At 50.5% G+C, this 21140-nt stretch overlaps 1 protein-coding gene across 1 annotated transcript; it reads left to right on the top strand.

The window, feature by feature from the left end:
- Window positions 1-1193: 1193 nt before the first annotated feature.
- On the top strand, window positions 1194-20735 carry SLA2 (Src like adaptor 2). The gene is made up of 7 exons (XM_060078895.1): window positions 1194-1284; window positions 5287-5386; window positions 5772-5858; window positions 7594-7697; window positions 18917-19066; window positions 19827-19959; window positions 20368-20735. The coding sequence occupies exons 1-7, from the start codon at window positions 1194-1196 to the stop codon at window positions 20531-20533; spliced, it is 831 nt and encodes a 276-aa protein (XP_059934878.1). The 3' UTR covers window positions 20534-20735.
- The last annotated feature ends 405 nt before the right edge of the window (window positions 20736-21140 follow it).

Here is a 21140-nt window from a genome sequence, read left to right on the forward strand (position 1 = left end):
TTGTCTCTAACGAAGAGACTGAAAACCATCTGAAAGAATGAAACCGTCTCCCCACAACATCTTAATACGTATAGTGTTTGAAAAAACGGCATTACCCTGGAAACCTGGGAATTTAAATTATTCTAAGGATAAGACACCTGTCCAAAGAGCTAATAATCACTTCGTCCATTTAGATAATGTGTATCAAGTGTGGGTGATACACTTGTGTGGGTGAAAATGCTGAGGAAATGGGCAGAGAGGTCCTTGTTCTCAACAAGCTCTAGAATGATGGCTCATTAAACAAGCACCCTAGTACGTGAATAATTAAAACTTGGGAAGAGCACAGCAGGGAGCCCCGAGAGGGAAAAAAGGGAAGGTCCCCAGGAATGGCCTCTGGGGAAGTGACACTCGGAGCGTGAAAAAGGAAAAGCAGGCCCTGACCTGGCTCTTCACATGCGTTATCTCTCAGACCCGTATGGTGGGTACCGTTATCCCCATTTTTCAGATGGAGAAATGGAGGCAAAGAGAGGGAAGTGGTTCGACAACCAATCCTGTAAAGGCTTGCAAGTCATCACTGTGTCATACAGTCTCCCAGGCATCTTACTTTGCCCTGTGACACTAGTAACAGTGTGCTCAGTGTCACCTTAGCGCGTGAGACATGCCAGCCAGCTCCCAAGCCCCCTCAGATCCCCCTTGCCCACCTAGCCGTGGGTCCTGGTGTGCCTAGAGTGAACTCTGTCCTATCACTGGCCCCTGCCACCCAGTGGCAGAATGTGATCCCAGGTCAGGCAGTGGTTCTGAGGAGCCATAGGAATGATCAGCTAGGGCTGGGGGATTCGGGGAAAGCTTCCTGGAGAAGGGTGGGATCCAGACAGGCCCTAAGTGGAAAAAGGGTCTTCCAGTAATGGGAGGGGGCTTCACACACGCAAAGGCCCAGGAACAAAGAATGGAGCACGGTTACAGTGTAGAAGAGATGGGGGGCAAAGAAAACAGGGTCCGGTTTGCAGAAAGCCTTAACAGTCTGGTGGAGGGGCTGGAACCTGGTCCTGATGGGAGGGATCTCATTTGCTTGTGTCAGCAAGGAGGTCATCAGGGCTGAGCTGGGGAGGGAAGGTGTCTGGGCACCAGGCTGGGAACCATGGCTCTGTCCCCATCACAGCATCTCTTTCAGATTTCTCTTGGTGATGCACTTCTGAGTGTTCTGCTGAGGAACGATGGGAAGTCAGCCCAGCAGGGGGAAAGCCCTTCCAAGCCCAAGCCTGAGGCCCTGTGTGCAAGGCCAGGGTCCTGAGCCCATGCAAGCAGGTAGGCCGAGGGCCCCAGGGCAGCCAGGCCCTTCCTGAGCAGCCACTCCAGCCTCAAGTATCAATGAGGACCTGCTGTATACCAGGCCCTCCCCATGAACCACACAGCCAGGGTCCCTGCTCTTAGGAAGCTTACATATTAGTGGTCAGAACATTAAACCAGATAAACTAGAAAATGTGAGGGTGACCAGAACTAACCAGGAGTGTGTGATGGTCCCCCAGGCATCTCCCATGGCTTCCCTCCTCCTAAACCAGTTTATCCAGAGCCTGAGCTGCAACCCTAAGACCAACCCACATCCGTAGCTCTCCAAAGCTGCACTGTCCATTATGATAGCCACTAGCCTTATGTAGCTATTTCAGTTTAAACTGAAGTTAATTAAAATAAAATAAAATTAAATATTCAGCTCCTCAGTAACACCAGCCATATTTTAAGTGCTCTCCAGCCATATGAAGCTAGTGGCTACCTTATTGGGCAATACAATTATAGAATATTTCCATTATCACAGAAAGTCCTACTGGACAGAAATGCTCTTATCCTGAGAGGTGCTGTGAAATACTTGAAGCAAAATAGAGCTATGATGATTGGAAAAAATGAGTTCATGCAATGCATGGGCTGACCCTGTAATTGTGGTTTTCTGAAGCAGTCCTGACTAAAAAATACCAGTTTTTAGGACGATTAGGCAATCAAAGTATCTTGCAATATCTAGTACTTTGATGTCAGAGCTACAGCCCCAGTTTGTTTCTCGTTCCCTGAAACAGCTCACAAATCCTTTCTCAAATCACATTCTGATTTGGAGTTTTGATAATGTATTTGTTAGGGCTCCCCAGAGAGACAGAACCAGTAGAATGTGTGTGTGCGTGTGTGTAAGAGAGAATTTTTTAAGAAGTTGGCTCACACAGCTGTGGGGTGGCCAGTCTGAAGTCTGTAGGGCAGGCCAGAGGGCTGGAGACCCAGGGAAGAGTTGATGCTGCAGAATTCCACAGTGGAGTCTGGAGGCAGGATCCTCCCTTCCTCAAAGGACCTCAGTCTTTTTCTCTTAAACTTTTCAACCGACTGGATAAGGCCCACTCACGTTGTGAAGGGTAATCTGCTTTATTCAAAGTCTACTGATTTAAATGTTAATCTCGTCTCAAAAATAGTGTCACAACAACATCTAGACTGGTGTTTGAGCAAATATCTGGGTACTGTGGGCTAGCCACGTTGACACATAAAATCAGCCATCAGAGATAACAAGATGACTCTAAACCAAGCAGCACTTCTAGGAGGAAGGACACACACACACACAGTTAAACAGAGGTAGAAGACTGCAGAGCCACACTGGCTCTCTGTGTTTGGCAGGCTCTCCCTCAAACTGAAAAGACCTCTGCAATGGCTGGGGCTTCCTTTCTGCTCCTCAGCCCCCATCCCCAATAGCCACCTTTCTTTTTCTTAAATACTCTTATTTTTTATTAATTTTTTTTCTTTTTGGCCACGCTGCACAGCACGTGGGATCTTAGTTCCCCGACCCAGGATCGAACCCGCACCCCCGTGTTGGAAGCGTGGAGTCTTAACTACTGGACGGCCAGGGAAGCCCCAACGTCCTCCTCCTCTCTTTAACAGCAGCCTCCCCTAGTCCCCTTGGTCATCGATCGGCACCCTGGACCCTGTAGACTCCTGCTGGGGAGGCAGTTGCCTCCTTCTAGCCACGCAGTGTGCGCCGAGAGCCTGGGGCCCAGCAGGCCCTGCAGGAAGAGATCTGGAAACCACACAGACCCCCACCTCATTTCCTCTGAATCTAGCCACAGGCAGCGGCCCCGAGGCTGCTCTGAGTCATGCCCAGGATGCTGAGGGGGTGACCCCCCGGCAGGTGTCCTGGGGCCCTCCTTGCCTGTGGGAACTGAGGGGCACTGTGTTCCCCTCTCTGTCAGGGTCTCCAGGGGACGAATGGGCTTCTCTCAGTACTTCTACCCCTGGTCCCAGCAGGAGCATGGATTCTGGGCAACTCCTTTGTCCATCAGCCTTGCATCCATCCAAAATCTACCAAGGCTCTACCCCATGCCAGGCCTTGTGCCAGGACCGGGGTACACAGTAGTGGACAAGACGGATACAGTCCCTGGGTTCAGGAACAGTCGAACCTCAGGGACAGGTGCTAAACCAGTAATCAATTACAACTGTGTTAGATTTTGATGACAGTGTTTTAAGGGACTCTGACCAAGAGTGTGTGCTGAGGGGCTCATCAGGGAAGGGACGTTTCATCCAAGGAGTGAGGATGAAGGTGACTCAGCCACCGGAGGGGACCCATCAGGGGGACAGCATGTGCAGCTCAGTGGCTCCTGGGGCGCAAGGCCAGGGCTTCCAGGAGGGGGAGGGGCCCTTCTGGCCACCTGGCTCTGTTCTTGTCAGAGGACACCCTCCCCAGACTTACTTGCACCGTGTATTCGGGCATCAGGCAGGCATTTCCCTGCACCGGGGGGACGGCCAGGCCCTGCGTTCTGAGGAGCTCCTGTCTGGGCTCACCACGGGGGGCTCCATGTGTGTCTGGGAGGACATGTAGGAACTGGTCCATTTCCAGAACCACAGTCTCATTCTGCTCATGTCCCAGAGGCCCTCAGCCCGCATAGCGTCCAGCTCTGTGTCTGTCCCACCCGTCCCCTGGGTCCTTGTCTGTCCTCTGCTCTCCCTCCCTCACTTCCTGGGGCCCCAGCTCTGTCTAGAGGGCCTCACAGAGGCCTCTCAGCCTCTGAGGAGCATCTGTGAGGCACATAAACCTTTTTTGCTGACCTCACTGCTTCTCATAGCTTCATGCAGAGACCCCTACTGAGATGGGGTAGGAGGAAGAGAAGGGAGGGTGATGGGGTGTGGGTGAAGGGCGCTCTGCAGCCCGTGTGTTTTCAGGACGAGTAGGCCTGGACAGGCATCAGGAGGTCTAGATGGTCGGGGCAGGCTGGTCCCTGAGTGGGGGACGAGGGGATGAGCGTCCTGTGCTAAGGGAGCCGCTGGCCGCCTGCTGTCCAACCTCAGAATTGGGCCTCAAGGCCACCACGTGCTCAGGACCAGTCCTGGTGTGATGGGGTGGGGTGCGGCGGCTTGGTGTCCTGTCTCTGTGACTCCGTCTCTGAACGCCAGCCTCCCGGGGAGTCTGGGCCTTTCAGAGACGTGCTGCTGCTGTCCAGCCCAGTCCCCCCACCCTGGGCCCATGGGGGGACAGGGACAGGGTGATGTGGCATAGGAGCTGTGCCCGCCCTCCCCGGCAGACTGCTCCGTGGAGCCTCAGTTGCCTTGCTGTGTAATGGGGCTGAATGGAGAAGACACATACAGCACCCGTCAGGCCCTGACACAGAGCAGGTGCTCAGGAAGAGGTGGCAGGTGTGTGACCAGGACACTTGGCTGAGACACACATTCCTGCCGGGCGTCTGCTCTGGGCCAGGCCTGTCCCAGTGGGCCCGGGGGCTGCGCCTCTTCTGAGGGGGCAGCACAGACCTACGCCTGTCGCTCTGGACAGAGGTCACGGGAGAGCCACTCTGCCCACGTGCACGGCACTCCAGAGTTACAAAGCCCGTCCAGGTCAGTGATTTCCTGGGCCCCTCCAGGAGCCCTCCCCCTCCCGTGGCCACCTCCCAGCCCCTCAAAGCTAGTCCATCTGGTGGCCACCTCATCGGTGCCTTTCAGAAGCTGAGCTCAGAGATCCAGGCTGATACCTGCTTAGAGCTGTCGGCTTTAAGTTGGCTGAATTCCTTTATCAGAATCTCCTGCGATGATCTGTATAAAAAATGGGATTGTAGCCAGGAACCCCACTTCCTCTTGCCACACCAATCCTTTCCCCGAGGGGCCCCCAAGAGATGTCTGGGCACCCCCAGGGCTCTGCAGAGCCCTATGGAAAAGCATCAGATTCCAGGTTGCCATCCCGGGATCCCAGCAGACATGCCGCCCTAGGGTGCCCGTGGGAGGATTGATGGTGGGAGCCCAGCCTCCACTGGAACTCATGTCTGGCCAGAGGGTGACCATCTCTGTCCCTCCATCCAGAGAGGAGCAAGGCCAAAGCTGTGGCCTTGGGCAGTTGCCCGGTAGGCGAGCAGGCAGAGCTGTCTCTGAGACTGGGGGAGCCACTGACCGTCGTCTCTGAGTAAGTCCCTCTGAGGGCACTGGGTGGGGTGCTCTCTCCCCTCCCCCGATCCCCGAAGAGGCACTAGTGGGAGGAGGGGCCCCTTCCAGGAGAAAAGAGCATGGACTTTTGTGCTGAGCTCACACAGCACTCTAATGGGATTTTAGGCGGCTTGACACACCTGTAGGGAAAAGCAGCGGGTGGGTAGGGCCTTGCAGGGGGGCCCTGAATCAGGCCATTCACTGCCCAGGAGGTACCCAGACTGGCTGGTGCAAGGAAACCTGGGAAACTCAGGTGGGATAGGTGGCCGCAGGACCTCACCTGGAGGGTCCTTGTGAATCCCACATGAGCGGTGCCCAGGGCCTTGGCCCTTCTGAGAGGGGTCCCCTCGCCCTTCTCTCTCCAGGGATGGAGACTGGTGGACGGTGCTGTCGGACATCTCAGGCAGAGAGTACATCATCCCCAGCATCCACGTGGCCAAAATCTCCCATGGGTGAGTTCACACCCCAGGCCCTGCCTCCGGGGAGCTTCCTGCTTTCTCCTCCCACAAGTGTAGTTCTTTACGCCCAGTGTTATGCTGAGCAAAGCTGGGGTCAGGGGAAAATCAGGCCCAGACCCTGCCCTCCAGAGGAGCTGACGACTGACTGTCTCAGGTCAGCCTGTGAGACTTGGGAGCCCAGAGGAGAGGGCTCGGCAAGGCCTCATGGAGATGTGGCGCCTGCGCTTTGGAGGGTGGCCGGGAATCTGGTGGTGGAGAATGCTGGAAGGGACTTGCAGGAGGTGGGGGCAGCCTGCATCAATGTCCCCAGAGAGCCTCCTCGGGCTGCCCTTCCAAGAGGCACTTCCTCAGGAGGGCTGGACTCGGGGACGCAGGGTCTCTCAAAAAGTGTGAGCCATCCCTTGCCCAGAGTAAGGGGCAGACCGACTCCAGAGCAAATTCTATGTCGAGAGAGAAAGGCAGTGAATAACCTGGAGCCAGGGACATGTCCCCGTGTCACTGTGTGTGCTGTGACAGCCACGCTTCAGTTCTGAGGCAAAGCACGGCTCCCACACTGGATGGCCTTCCTTTCTGAAGCTCGTGGTATGTCTGGCTCTGAGGAAAGCAGCATAGGATCCTGAGACACGTGGACACATCATAGAATCAGCTCGCGTCTCCCAGTGGCCTGGGCCTGCTGGGCAGGGTTTTGCCTCCACAGCCTGGCGTGAAGTTTAAACAGAGGAAACACCGACTACCTCTAAGAGGCCCCTTTCCTTGCCTCTGCTTCATTTATAGCCTCGATTTTCCTAAGTTGTATGAATGGTGTATTTTATTTACTATAACACTAGGCTCAGTTTGCTGCTGGCCCCAAGACAATCACAGCTTCTCTACTTTATTTACTTGGAATCAACTCAACCCTGACTCTGGCATTTCACAAAATGACAGGGAGGCAACCATTTCCATCAAATTGGCTTCTGGAGGCTTTGCCTGGGACCCCTGGACATGTCTCTGGGGACAGTAAGAAGCTGATGGACTGTAAGCCAAAAAATTCCTGCACGACTCCTTGAACTTTTCACTGCAGTGAAGTCCTTCATGGACATACATAGGTGAGGGATTAAGTGAAGAGAGAAAAGGAAGGTGTGGACTCAGAGTTATCAACAATCCCAGCATTGGAAGAGGCACGTATGGCTATTGATGGGCTATGTGAATTTTTTCAAAATTTTAGAATGTCTTGAACATTCCAGTTCCAAACTTTCTACCCACAAATAAGCTACAGTGGAAGTTAGATTTCAGTGATAATGAGTAAATGTTCACCTGCATACCTTTTGGCTACAGAGTTAAACTTTAAACTGTTGAAATAAAATATTTACTAAAATTAAAAAAATAAGAGAGGCAATTCTTGGAGAGGTGAAGGCTTAGACAGGTGAGTGGATGGTGTAGGGGTGCTGGGGGAACTGGGCAGTGACAGGAGAGGGTCTGGGATCACCTCACCTGCCCCCAGACCCTGGCCACTTGGGAATGAGCTCTTCAGTTAGAAAAGGCTGGGGCTGACCCCATGAGATGGTCCTGGCTCCAGGGGCCTCAGAGGACAAGGACAAAGCTGGGAGCCCTGAGAGACCTGAGGCCAGCTCTTCATGGGACGTTTGGAAGTCTGAGGCCCACAGAGGGAAGAGAGGTTCCAGGAGAGTCTTGGGCCACCCACCCCCAGGCTGACCCCTGACCCTCTCTCTGCTCATCTCCCTACTCCCAGGTGGTTATATGAGGGCCTGAGCCGGGAGAAAGCTGAGGAACTTCTGCTGTTACCTGGAAACCCAGGAGGGGCCTTCCTCATCCGGGAGAGCCAGACCAGGAGAGGTGGGTAAGCTCAGCCTGCCATGGGCTTTTCCCTTTCATGCCAAGAGCCAGATGTGATGTGACTTGGGGGTAGAGGTAGGAGGCCACATGTGGAGGGCTGGAGACCTGGCCTTGGAGTCGGGCAGTCTGGCTGACTGACCACTTGTTGCTGCTGTGAGAGCCTATCAACAATGGGGTAGGGCTTCCCTGGTGGCGCAGTGGTTGAGAGTCCGCCTGCCGATGCAGGGGACATGGGTTCGTGCCCTGGTCCAGGAAGATCCCACATGCCGCAGAGTGGCTGGGTCCGTGAGCCATGGCCGCTGGGCCTGCGCGTCCGGAGCCTGTGCTCCGCAGCGGGAGAGGCCACAACAGTGAGAGGCCCGCGTACCGCAGGAAAAAAAAAAAACAAAAAAACAAAAAAAAACAACAGGGCTTCCCTGGTGGCGCAGTGGTTGAGAGTCCGCCTGCCGATGCAGGGGACTAGGGTTCGTGCCCCGATCCCGGAAGATCCCACATGCCGTGGAGCGGCTGGGCCCGCGAGCCATGGCCGCGGAGCCTGTGTGTCCGGAGCCTGTGCTCCGCAACGGGAGAGGCCACAGCAGTGAGAGGCCCGCGTACAGCAAAAAAAAAAAAAAAAAAAAAAAAAACAAACAAAAAAAAACAACAATGGGGCAATAACCTGCATTTCTAAAAGTGGTGTGAATTGCCCACAGGAGGGATCCAGCTCAACCAACACTCCAGCAACCAGGACTTGTAACAGAGTATAGTCACAGGATTTCTCTGCCTTGACCAGCAGTGATTTCTCCCTCCTCAAGACACAACATGACCCTGATCTCTTGACAAGGTCTCTGTGCTTTGGGTCACCAGCCAGTCGGAGCCAGAAAACCCACTAGGAGTCACCTCATGATCTTCCTCTCTGTGCTGTGCAGATGGGGAAACAGAGGCCCACAGAGGGATAGGGACATGTCACACTGCACGTTCATATGGGACTTCTCCCACCCCAGGTGCAAACGAAACACGAAGTTGAGTCTGTCTCTGATGCCCCTGCTTCTCTCTGAGCTGCCCTGAGTCCCTTACAGCAGGGACAGAGAGGGACATTGAAGGAGTGGCAGTGCCCTCGTTTATGTTAGCTCTTTAAATGCCTTCAAACAACCCTGTGGGGATTGTACTTCCAATGTCCCCGTTTTACAGATGAGGAACTGGAGATTTGGGGGAAGAGAAATGATTTGCCTGGGGAGACACAGCTAATAAGTGCAGAGCTGGGATTCAGACCCCGCTGAGGTTCATCGCACTTCAGACACCCAAGAGAGGCCCACCTGTGACAGTAACGGTGGCATCACAAGCACAGGGGCAGACTAGGGAGAAGCTATTCAGGAGTGAGGACGGGCTGCCTGTGCTTCCCTTAACTGAACTCACGTGGATGCGTCGTCAGGGTCCTTTGCTCTCTACTCAGTCTCCCTCCTGGGGCCCCTTCCAGTGCATCTTTGCCTCTCCTTCCCTTCCTTTGGGAGCCCCCTGGGTTGACCTCTCCCCAGCCCCTCCTACTATTTTCCAGGCAGCGCCAGCATCCCTCACATACACCCATAGGCAGGCCAGGGTTGGGGGCTGGCTCAAGTGCAACAGCTACAAACAGGAAACCATAGCGGTGCTGTTGGGGGCAGGGGCACTGTAGACCGGGCCCCAGTGAGCGTGAGAAGTCACAGGAAGTGCTCCGTGCTCACCTGCCCCTCCCACACCCCTTCTCTGGCCTGGTTCAACCCGAAGAGCATAGTGACCGAAACTTATTGCCTCTCTGAGCCCCTTTTCTAAGAAGGCACATATACAAGAGGAACTGGTGGAGAAATAAAGGAGAAAGCAGATAAGAATCCATAGGATCTTTTTTTTTTCCTTGCAGTTTTATTGAGACATAATTGATACACAGCACTGCATAAGTTTAAGGTGTAAAGAATCCATAGGATCTTTAAGGATCCACAAAATTGCTGGGATTAAGGTTAGATTTGACTCTGAGGTTCCCCATAGCAACACCAAAAAGGGATAGATCAGAATGCAGCTCTCATTATCGAAAAAGGAAGAATTTGCCAATTCTGCAGGAAAGGCAACAGTTTCCCAGTACTGATTTCTAATCTCTCATCCTGGGCTTCCTTTTGGAGAGGAAACTTCACCAAAACTTTTTCCATTGCTTCACCAAACTTTTTGTTTTCGATAATTTTAAGTGTGTCCTGGGTCACTGTAAAATTTCATATGTGGTTTGTGGTCAAAAGAAGTTTGACACTAAATCTGTACGGGCCCGAGTGACGCCACAAGATGGTGGTTCTCAGATTTGAGTGTACAGGAATTGTCAGGGTATCGTCTTGCCAATGCACTCTTAGGCCCCGCCGCAGACCTGCCAAATCAGACGGTTGGGTACAGAGGTCAGAAATCTGCTTCCTTCACAAGCTCTCCGGATGGTTCTCATGTTCTTTTAAGTTTGAAAACACAGTTCCAATCTAGGGAACCCAAAATTAAGTAATGAGAGACAATGTTTTTCATGTTTACATAATGCATCTTGTCATATATAACAGTAATTAACTGACCAAGTGAGTGAGTGATATCAGGATCAGCTTTTCTTTGGCCCAAGATCCAGACGTACCTCTGGGAAGGGAATTCTGTAGGGGCTTTGAGCCTGTGGGTGGACCATGGAGGAAGGCCTGGGGCCACTGAGCTCCCAAGAACACTACTCAAGAGTCTGGAAGGGGAGGGGAAGACCCCCCCATCTTCCCCAGAGTCCCTCTGGCATACCTGGTTGTGTTCTAGGCCTGGGGGGAGCCACGACAGGGCCCAAGTCAGGCCGAAAACCTTGGTGTGTGAAGGGGCACAGAGTTTGTGGAGGTCCCAGGACTGCTCGAGAGGTCAGCGCCAGGGCCAGACCCCAAGAGTGTCACCCTCTTGCCTTCCTACTGTCCTACTATGTGTCTATACTGTGTTGAGCATTGCAAGAGAGACTGATGAGCAAGACACGCTTCCTGCCCCTGAGGGACTCACCTCTGTGATTTCTGACAGCCGAGAAACACTTAAAAGCATGTCCTCTGAGTCAGGCCTGATAAGTTGTGATTCCTGCCCTCAGGCTTCACACAGTCAAGGGTCCAGGGTGCAGTCAAGGGTCCTCGAGGCTATCAGCTTCTTAGAGGTCTCAGAAGAAGTTCAGAGGGTCCTGCTAGACCTGCGTCCCCCAAACAGGTTTTAATGTGCTCCCTCACACCACTGTGGACCCCTCCCCTCCTCCCGGCATCATCATCAGAACACCTGGGAGAACATGGCTCCTGAGCCCACGGGTCACTGCAGGCCAGGGTGTGACACTGGCTCAGCCTGCTGGAGCTTTCTGGAATCCGGGACCTCATACTTTCCTTGCCTTTTTCCCAGTGGGTCTCCCTCCAGGCCCTGCACCCAGCCATAGCTCCTACCATTCCTTCCCACAGCCCACCTTCTGGCCCACTGCCCACCGGGACACTCCACGAATGAACACCTGTTCTTTCCACTGCTGCATCCTTGCACACGAGCCTCCCTCAGGGCCTGGAAAGCCCTCTCCTCCAGTCCTCCACTTGGCCAACCCACACTGATCCTTCCCGATGCATGGCAATGCCATTTCCCCAGGTTATTTGTCACTCTTTGCTCTCAACTCCCACAGCATCCTGAAAAGACCTCTTCTGTAGCTGCAATAAACATTTCTTAAAACAAAGTCAGGGTATGTGGTCTAACAGCAGGGGAACTAAATACTTGAGATGAGGACCATAAAGGAAAATTCTGGCTGAGGGATACGCTGAGGGACAGTACTTCTTTCCCCAGAGTATGAAGATCTGATTACCTGTGTCTGGGGCTAGTGCAGTGTCAGCTTGTAGCAAGTGTTCAACAGATGTTTACTGTATAAATGGATGAGTGAAGGAGTGCATGCATGTACGTTGAGGGGAGGAGAGAGGATGAAGAGCCTGGGGTAGGGCAGACTGACCCCCAACACCATCTGTGCTCACAGCGGTAGGAGTGCAAATGGTGGCAAGGACTCTTCAAGTCTGCTTGTAATCATGGCCGTGTCCAGTGTTTATCACAGAGACTCAGTAATTCATTCAACAAATAAAAATTGCATGGTGACTCTGGGCCAGCCACTGTTCTAAGTGCTGGGGATTCAACAATATAAAAAGTACCAATAAAGAGGTTAAAAAAAAAGCAAAATCCCTGCCCACAATCCAGTTGGCAATGTGCACAGTGAACAAATAGTAATTGAGCAACTGATCATGGCAAGTGCCACAAAGAAACAATCAAGCGACAGTTAAGAGGAACAGAGTAAACAGGTGCATCCTCAGCAGGAGGCAGGTGTGCCTGGAGCAGATCCAAGGTCACCGGAAGTCAGGTCATGCAAGGCCTTTCCAGGGTGAGAGCTTCAGGGAGGGTTCTAAGCAGGAGAGTGATGTGATCTGATCCCTCTATGGTGCAGAGAGGATTTGGCAGGGGATGAGGCGGAAGTGGGAAGCCACATGGGAAGTTATTGCAGGCTAAGAAGTGGTTAGATTCCGGATATGTTCTGAATGTAGCCGGTAGGGTTTTCTGTGGGGCTGGATGGGAGGTGAGGGAGAATGGGAGCTGCCAGGGATGATGCCGGGGTTAGGAGCTTAGTAGTGAATGGATTGTGCTGCTGTTTTCTGAGATGGGAAGATGGTGGGCAGATACATTAGGACAATCCCTTGTGAGGCTCACAGCTGGTTATATGGTGGGGTGGGGTAGTGTTGAGGGACAGACGATGGGAGAGTAGCACCTTTGGCGCTAGCACTTGTGTCTGGGCAGCCTAGAGCTGGGGTTTCTACCAGGCAGAGAAGGTGTTCTGGAGAGGAGTTGTCTGAGTAGGAACTGAGTCGTCAAAGGAAGGCTGGCGGTTACGCAGGTGGAAGAGTGTTCCATATAAAAGGAACAGCGTGAACAAAGAACCAGGGAACTGATAAGGAGCACTGGATGCTTGCTATGCGCCAGACACTGCTAAGTGCTTTACCTACTTTACCACCTGCATCTTTGTGGCAATCTATTGAGGCGGGGACAATTATTATCCCCCTTTAGAGAGGAAGAAACAGATCTGAGAAGTCAAATAATGTGTCATAGAGACACAGCTAGGGTTATAGGATGTAGGGGTGTTATAGTGTGTGACTCTGGGTGGGATATGAAACCAGGGAGTCTGAGTTTAAAAGACGTCCTGGAACTGGGAGCCAGCTGCAGATATCTGGGGCTGGCTGAGCAGCAGTGAGAAGGAACAGCAGGATAGCAGGCACACAGGGTAGTCGAAGGTGGCCTTGGTAGGTGACCTGTCCCCACAGCAGGGTAGACAACCCCACATGGGCTTGACAGAGCTTGCTTGTTATCTCTGAGTCTACCAGTCACATCCTCAGTGTAGCTGTGAGGATCCCTCCTGGGTCTAGTAACTGTGATGACAGTGGCCAGGGTGGGGTGGCTGGAGAACCAGGCCCCATAGAGGGACTTGGTCACTTAGTTCAGCTGGTTGGTTGGCTTCCAGGGCCTAGTTTCAGATATGTATCCCTTTCCCAACCACAGAGCTTTTTCAGGGTCACAGCACAGCTCCAGAAGAGATTCCTCTTAAAGGTACAGAGTCAAGGGGTCTCCAGAGTCAGGTAGAAAACAACGAAAAGGAAGCAAGGACCTTACTCCATACTTCTCAAAGTATATTGACTTTGTATCCTGTAGCCTTGCTAAATTCACTTATTAGTTCTCGTCGCTTTTTTGTAGGTTCCTTAGGATTTTCTACATCTATGATCACACATTATCTATAAATATAGTTTAACTACTTATTTTCTAATTCATATACCTTTTTTTTTCCCTTGCTTTACTGCACTGGACCTCTAGTATAACAAGTAAAGTGGGAAGAACATTCTTGCTTTGTTCTTAGAAGGAAAAATGCAGTCTTTCCCATTAACTATGATGTTACTTATAGATTTTTCACAGATGCTTTATGTCAGGTTAAGAGGAAGTACCCTTCTGTGGTAGGCAGACTAGCCCCCAAAACGATGTTCAGGTCCTAATCCCTGAAACATGTGAATATGACTTACCTTACATTGCAAAAGAGAGTTCGTAGACATGATTAAGGATTTTGAGATAGGAAGTTTATCGTGGATTATCCAGATGAGCCCAATGAAATCACAAGGGTCTTTACAAGATGGAGGCAAGAGGGTAAGAGTTTGAGAGATTGGAAGATGCTATGCTGCTGGCTTTGAAGATGGAGTAAGGGGCCATGAGCTAAGGAATGCAGGGGGCTTCTAGAAACTGAAAAGGCATAGAAATAGACATTCCTCTAGAGCCTGCAGAAGAAGTACAGGCCTGCTGATACCTTGATTTTAGTTTAGTGAAACCCATTTTAGATTTACGACCCCCAGAATTGTAAGATAACACATTTTTTGTTGTTTTAAACCACTATATATATGGTAATTTGTTATAGCAGCAATAGGAAATTATTACACCTTCTATTTGTAGTTTTCTTTTTGTTTCTTAAAAATCATGATGGGGGGCTTCCCTGGTGGCGCAGTGGTTGAGAGTCCGCCTGGCGATGCAGGGGACACGGGTTCGTGCCCCGGTCCGGGAGAATCCCACATGCCGCGGAGCGGCTGGGCCCGTGAGCCATGGCCGCTGGGCGTGCGCGTCCAGAGCCTGTGCTCCGCAACAGGAGAGACCTCAACAGTGAGAGACCCGCGTACTGCCAAAAAAAAAAAATCATGGTGCATGTTGAATGTTGTCAAATTATTTTTCTACATTTCTGCAGGTGATCATGCTTTTTCTCCTCTATTCTACTAACTTAGTGAGCTAACACTGACATTCAATTTTTTTTTTTTTTTTCGCGGTACGCGGGCCTCTCACTGTTGTGGCCTCTCCCGCCACGGAGCACAGGCTCCAGACGCGCAGGCCCAGCGGCCACGGCGCACGGACCCAGCCGCTCCGCGGCATGTGGGATCCTCCCAGACCGGGGAACGAACCCGTGTCCCCTGCATCGGCAGGCGGACTCTCAACCACTGCACCACCAGGGAAGCCCTGACGTTCAATTTTTAAATCAACTTGTACTCCTGGGATAAAGCCAATTTAGTCATAATATATTATCTTTTTTATATATTGCTGGATTCAATTTGCTAACAGTGTGTTAAAGATTTTTTGTGTCTACATATATGAGGTATATTGGTCTATAGTTTTCTCATAATGTTTTTGTCTGTTTTTTTTAGCAAGTTAATTGCTGGCTTCATAAAATGGGTGGGGAAATGTTATCTTCTCTATTTTCTTAAAGAGTTTGTATAAAATTGATATTATTTCTTCTTTAAATGTTTGATAGAACTCACCAGTGAAGCCATCTGGACCCAGAGTTATCTTTTCAGGAAGTTTTAAAATTATGAATCAATTTCTGCAATAGATATGGGTCTATTCAAATTTTCTATTTCTTGTGTCAGTTTTGGTAATTTGTGTCTTTTAAGGAATTTGTCCATTTCATCTAAGTTGTAGAATTTATTGGCATAAAGTTGTTCACAATATGCCCTTATCCTTTTTTTTTTTTTTTTTTTTTTGCGGTATGCGGGCCTCTCACTGTTGTGGCCTCCCCCGTTGCGGAGCACAGGCTCCGGATGCGCAGGCTCAGCGGCCTTGGCTCACGGGCCCAGCCGCTCCGCGGCATATGGGATCCTCCCAGACCGGGGCACGAACCCGTATCCCCTGCATCGGCAGGCGGACTCTCAACCACTTGCGCCACCAGGGAGGCCCGCCCTTATCCTTTTAATGTGTGTAGGATCTGTAGCGATGTCCCCTCTTCATTCCTGATATTGGTAATTTGTGTGGTGTTTTTCTTTTTCTTTCATCAGTCTAGTTTGAGCTTTATCAATTTTATCAACCTTTTCAAAGAATCAGCATTTGATTTTTCTCCATTGTCTTCTATTTTATTTTTATTTCCTTCCACTTAAATTTATTCTTTTTCTAGCTTTTTTTTTTTTTTTTTGCCGTATGCGGGCTTCTCTCACTGTTGTGGCCCCTCCCGTTGCGGAGCACAGGCTCTGGACGCGCAGGCTCAGCGGCCATGGCTCACGGACCCAGCCACTCTGCGGCATGTGGGATCCTCCTGGACCGGGGCACGAACCTGCGTCCCCCACACCAGCAGGCAGACTCTCAACCACTGCGCCACCAGGGAAGCCCCTTTTTCTAGCTTTTTAAAGTAGAAACTTTATTTTATGCCTTCTTTTCTTCAAGTGTAAGATTTAAAGCTAAAAATATACCTTTAAGTCCTGATTTAGCTGAGCTCACAAATTTATTTAAATTTATTTATTTAGTTAAAAATATTTTCTAATTTTGCTTATGATTTCTTCTTTGATCCCTGGGTTATTTCCAAGCATCTGGGGATTTTCCATATGTCTTTTTGTTATTAATTCATAATTCTGTGTGGTCAGAAAACATACCTTTAATTATTTCAATCCTTTTAAATTTGTTTTTACAGCCCAGTCTATAGTCTGCCTTGAATATTCCATGTGCTCTTGTTGGGCCCAAGGTTTGTTAATTAAATCAAATGGGCTGACTGCATTGTTCAACTCTTCTATATGCCTGTTGATTTCTATCCTATCAAGTACTAAGAGAGGAGTGTTGAAATCTCCAGTTATAATTATGGACATCTATTTTTTCTGTTAATACTGTTGGCTTTGCTTCTATATTTTGAATCTCTGTAACTGGTGCATAGAAATTCAGGATATCCTCTTATCTCTGGTAATACCCTTGGTCTTGAGTTCTACTTTTCTGATATTAATATAATCACTCCAGTTTTCCTATGATTAATGTGTGCATGATACATATTTACTTTTAGCCTGTGTTTTAATATTCAAAGTGTGTTTATCATGTAGTTGGGTCTTGCTTTTTAAAATACAGTTTGAAAATCTCTGCCTTTTAATGGAGTATTTAGACCACTTCCTCAAAGTAAAAGCTTCCTAAAACTGAGCACTGCCTGTGGTTTGGGAAAGTCACTCCTGCATTTTGTTGGCATTCCACAGGGAAAGGTGAAGTGACAGGGTCACTGGCTCTTCCTCCAGGTTCTCTGTGCCAGTTTTCTCATCTGTAAACTGGGGATAACTGTACCTACCTCACAGGGTGGTTATGAGAATTAGACGAGATAATCCATATAAAAAGTGCACAGTAAGCACTTAAATAAATGAAAGCTACAGATAGCTTTAAATAATTAGATAGTAATAATAGGTTATTACTATTATTCCACTAAGCACCCTCTTCCCATTTGACTTTGATGAAGTGTTAGAAATGAATCCCACTTTACAGTTATAAAGATCACTCATATGCAACCTCCTCTGCTGAAAACTACTGCTGGAGGCCTGATTTTATATAGTTATATAGTTATGATTTTATATAGTCTTTTCTCTCTATCCATTTTTCAACCATGTGCTTTTCCTCTTCTAGCCAGTTATCTTTTAAATGAAAATTTTCGTTGAAACCTATCAAACTGTACACTTTAAACATATGCATTTTATTTTATATAAATTATACCTCAATAAAGTTGATTTAAAAAACTAAAACAGGGAGTTCCCTGGTGGCCTAGTTGTGAGGATCCTGGGCTTTCACTGCCAAGGCCTGGGTTCAATCCTGGTCTGGGAACTGAGATCCCACAAGCCACGCAGCACGGCCAAAAAAAAAAACAAAACTAAAACTAAACTGGAAAAATTCTGTCACTTGCATCAGTGAATATAATATTCAGGTATAGGTTTAAGACTAATAACAGGGACTTCCCTGGCGGTCCAAGTGGTTAAGACTCTGTGCTTTCACTGCAGGCAGTGTGGGTTTGATCCCTGGTTGGGGAACTAAGATCCCAAATGCCGTGTGGTGCAGCCAAAAAAAAAAAGACTAATAATAAAACCAACATCCATATGCCCACTTACCAGCTTAAGAAATTGTGCAACAGTCCCTTTGAAGCCCTTTGCCTGCTTCATTGTGTTAATCAGTTACTTTTCTTCACAATTTTTTCTTTTCCTGGTTATGCCGGGTCTTAGTTGAGGCAGGTGGGTTCCTTAGTTGCGGCAGGTGGGCTCCTTAGTTGCAGCTCACCAGTTCCTTATAGTTGCAGCACACGTGATCCTTAGCTGTGGTATGCAAACTCTTGAGTTGTGGCATGCATGTGGGATCTAGTTCCCTGACTGGGGACTGAACCCGCTTCCCCCGCATTGGGAGGCAGATTCTTAACCATTGCGCCACCAGGGAAGCCTTCTTCATAGTTTTGCCATACACGTGTCTCTATGCAGTAGTCTTGGCTGCCTCTGAACTTTATTTAAATAGAATCATACTGAACGTATGCTTCTGTGACTTGCTGTTTCTGCTCATTATTTTAAACATTTATCTATGCTTATGTGTGTAGTGGTTATTAACTTTTACTGCTGAATAGTGTTACATTCTAGAACCTACCATTTTCTTTTTTTTTTTTTTTTTTTTGCGGTATGCGGGCCTCTCACTGTTGTGGCCTCTCCCGTTGCGGAGCACAGGCTCCGGATGCGCAGGCCCAGCGGCCATGGCTCACGGGCCCAGCCGCTCCGCGGCATATGGGATCCTCCCAGACCGGGGCACGAACCCGTATCCCCTGCATCGGCAGGCGGACTCTCAACCACTGCGCCACCAGGGAGGCCCCAAGAACCTACCATTTTCTTGAGTCCATATGGGCTGTTTGCAGTTTGGGGCTTTTCTGAACAATGCTGCTATGAATATTTTTGTTCATGTATTTGCAAGGCATTGTGCTGGGATGGAACGGCTGGGTTGTGAGGTATGAGCATGTTCAACTCTACTAGATAATGCCAACTGTTTCCAAAGTGGCTTGTACAATTTCTCTCTCCACCAGCAGGGTAAGAATTCCTTTCTCCACATCCTTGCTGACATCTCCTGACACATTTTCACATCCTAACACTTCTGCCCACTTGAGTCTTTATCAGAACAGCCAACACTTAATGCTCACTTAAACTGTGGCAGGCCCTGTTCTGGGCACTGTGTGCGTGGTCTTGTTTCATCCTCACGAGAGCCCTAGCTATGATAAGTGTGTTGTCACTTATGAGCAAGGGAGCAAGTCTTTGTCCCTCCCTTCCCCCTTCCCTCGTCTGGGCCCAGTGCCCACTCTCTGTGGCCATTTCATGTCTTCCTTCTTCCACTCTGGGCTGGGCTTGGTCCCAGCATAGCCTTAATCCCACCCTGGACCCTTTCCTTCTCAGGCTGTTACTCCCTGTCGGTCCGCCTCAGCCGCCCTGCATCCTGGGACCGGATCAGACACTACAGGATCCAACGCCTTGACAATGGCTGGCTGTACATCTCACCGCGCCTCACCTTCCCCTCACTCCAGGCCCTGGTGGACCATTACTCTGGTATGGCCATCCCCTACCTCCATGAGAGCAGACTGGGGTTTGGGTCTGTGGGGAAGTTAGTCATACCCTTGGACACTTTGCCTGCTGGAGAATATCTAGGCAGAAGAGGGACCTCCCCTCTCTCCATGCCAGTCCCTGTGCCACGAAACACAGCCCAGAAGCCCCAAGTTCATCTCGTGCCAACAGAGCCACGGAGGTGTCCCGTGTTAGTGCAGGCCAGTGCCTCACCCACCACTGTGGTTCTGAGTCAAAGTCCCCAATGGCTGGCACGGTTCTCTCCACAGGAACTAGGCCCCGAGCTGTTGCTATCGTGGAATTCAGTTGATTCTCAGCATTTTCTGGTGCCTGTTCTGTAACAGGCACTGCAGCCACTCCAGCAGAGTGTCAGAGAAGCAGAGAGGAAAGACTGCTACTGGGAAAACTGATCGGGGGATTTCAGGACAGTCATTCCATGCAGCAGATACTGACAGAACAAGTAGAGACTGATCATCCCTTAGCTTTCTTCTTTCCAAAGCACTTTTCTAACCAGAAACTGGGGCTCAAAGAGGTTCATCAACTTACCCGAAATCACACGGTAAATTACGTCTCCCGAAACCTAGCCCAGAATGACCTTTGACTGCATGTCAGCTTCCAGATTAACAGCTTGGGGCTCATGCTCCCACCTGCCAAGTGTGGAAAGCTGTCAGGGTGAGGGTGGAGTTGTTGGGGAGGAAGGCAGGGCTGGAGCCAGCCATGTCAAGGGTCTAGGTCTCTTCCTCAGAGCTGGCGGATGACATCTGCTGCCTACTCAAGAAGCCCTGTGCCCTGCAGAGGGCCGGCTCACCCCCTGGCAAGTCCATACCTCTACCTGTGACTGTGCAGAGGACACCACTCAATTGGAAAGAGCTGGACAGGTGAGGAGCCCCTGGAACGTGAAGGCAGAACAAAGGAGGGTTAGAAGGACCCACCCCTGGGAACCCAGAATGGGCTTGTCACCTTCAGGGACACCTGGGAGCCAATAAGCGTTGACTGAACTCAGGCCAGCCCAGGCTCAGCAGGTCTGCTGGGGGGACTAGCAGGGAGGCCAAAGTGGGCATGGATATGGGGCATGCCTGGGCACCAAGGTGGCCAGGATGGAAGGTCAGACAAGATGGGGTACAACAGAGAGCACCAGTCCTGAGTGAAGTCAAGGGGAGTTTGATATGACAGGGAACAGGGAACCACTGTGAGTTTTTCAGCAGGTTTTGAGAACAGGGAACCATGTGGTAGGTGCAGGGAGGAGGGTGAGGCTCCCTGATGCAACTCCTTCCCCCTCTCCACAGCTCTCTCCTGTTCTCCAAAGCATCTGCCACAGGGGAGGAGTCCCCCCTCAGTGAGGGACTCCGGGAGGCCCTTAGCTCCTACATCAGCCTGACTGATGACATCTCCTTGGACGATGCCAAGGCCCAAAGCAGAGGCCGAAAGGGGAACCAACGCTGCAGCACCTAGAACCCCAACTCAGCTCAGCCTGACCGAGCACCCCAGAGGCAAAGACTGTGCAGAGTGAGGGGAGGGCTGGGACACAGAGGCACGGCCAGAGTCCCACCTCTATCCTCTGTTCCTTCCTCTCTCAGCCCTAAGAAGTCACCTAACCTCCTCCCAGTGCCATGACCCGACCTACAGCCTCTAGTTCAAGTAAAGACCAGTTAAGAACAGGGCCAGGACTCCAGAGAGACTAGATGTCCTTGGTGTGACCCAGCCAGTTCCCGAGTTTGGGAGCCCCAGTACCACCTTCCTCCCTCTGCCTGTCGAGTCTCATTCTACATCCCCACAACCACTCCCACGGGGCAGAGAACGCCCACTGGCATCAAGGAGAAAAAAACCATCATTTAAGGAAAACTGACCAGTCTCACTCAGAATGCCACCACACCTCAGAAGGTAGAACTACGGCCTAGAAGGGACAGGAAGGAAGAGGGGATGGGTGGCTTAAACGGCAGCAGAACCTGGGCTCTCCAGCTTCCACCTGACCGCCACGGCAAAGAGCAGGACCTCTGACAGTCCGGGTCCTCCACGTCCCCATTAAGCCCCTTCTCTGGACAGTCCTAGCTCTCAGATC

Source organism: Mesoplodon densirostris, chromosome 16 (assembly GCF_025265405.1).
Source record: "Mesoplodon densirostris isolate mMesDen1 chromosome 16, mMesDen1 primary haplotype, whole genome shotgun sequence".
Lineage (NCBI taxonomy): Eukaryota > Metazoa > Chordata > Mammalia > Artiodactyla > Ziphiidae > Mesoplodon > Mesoplodon densirostris.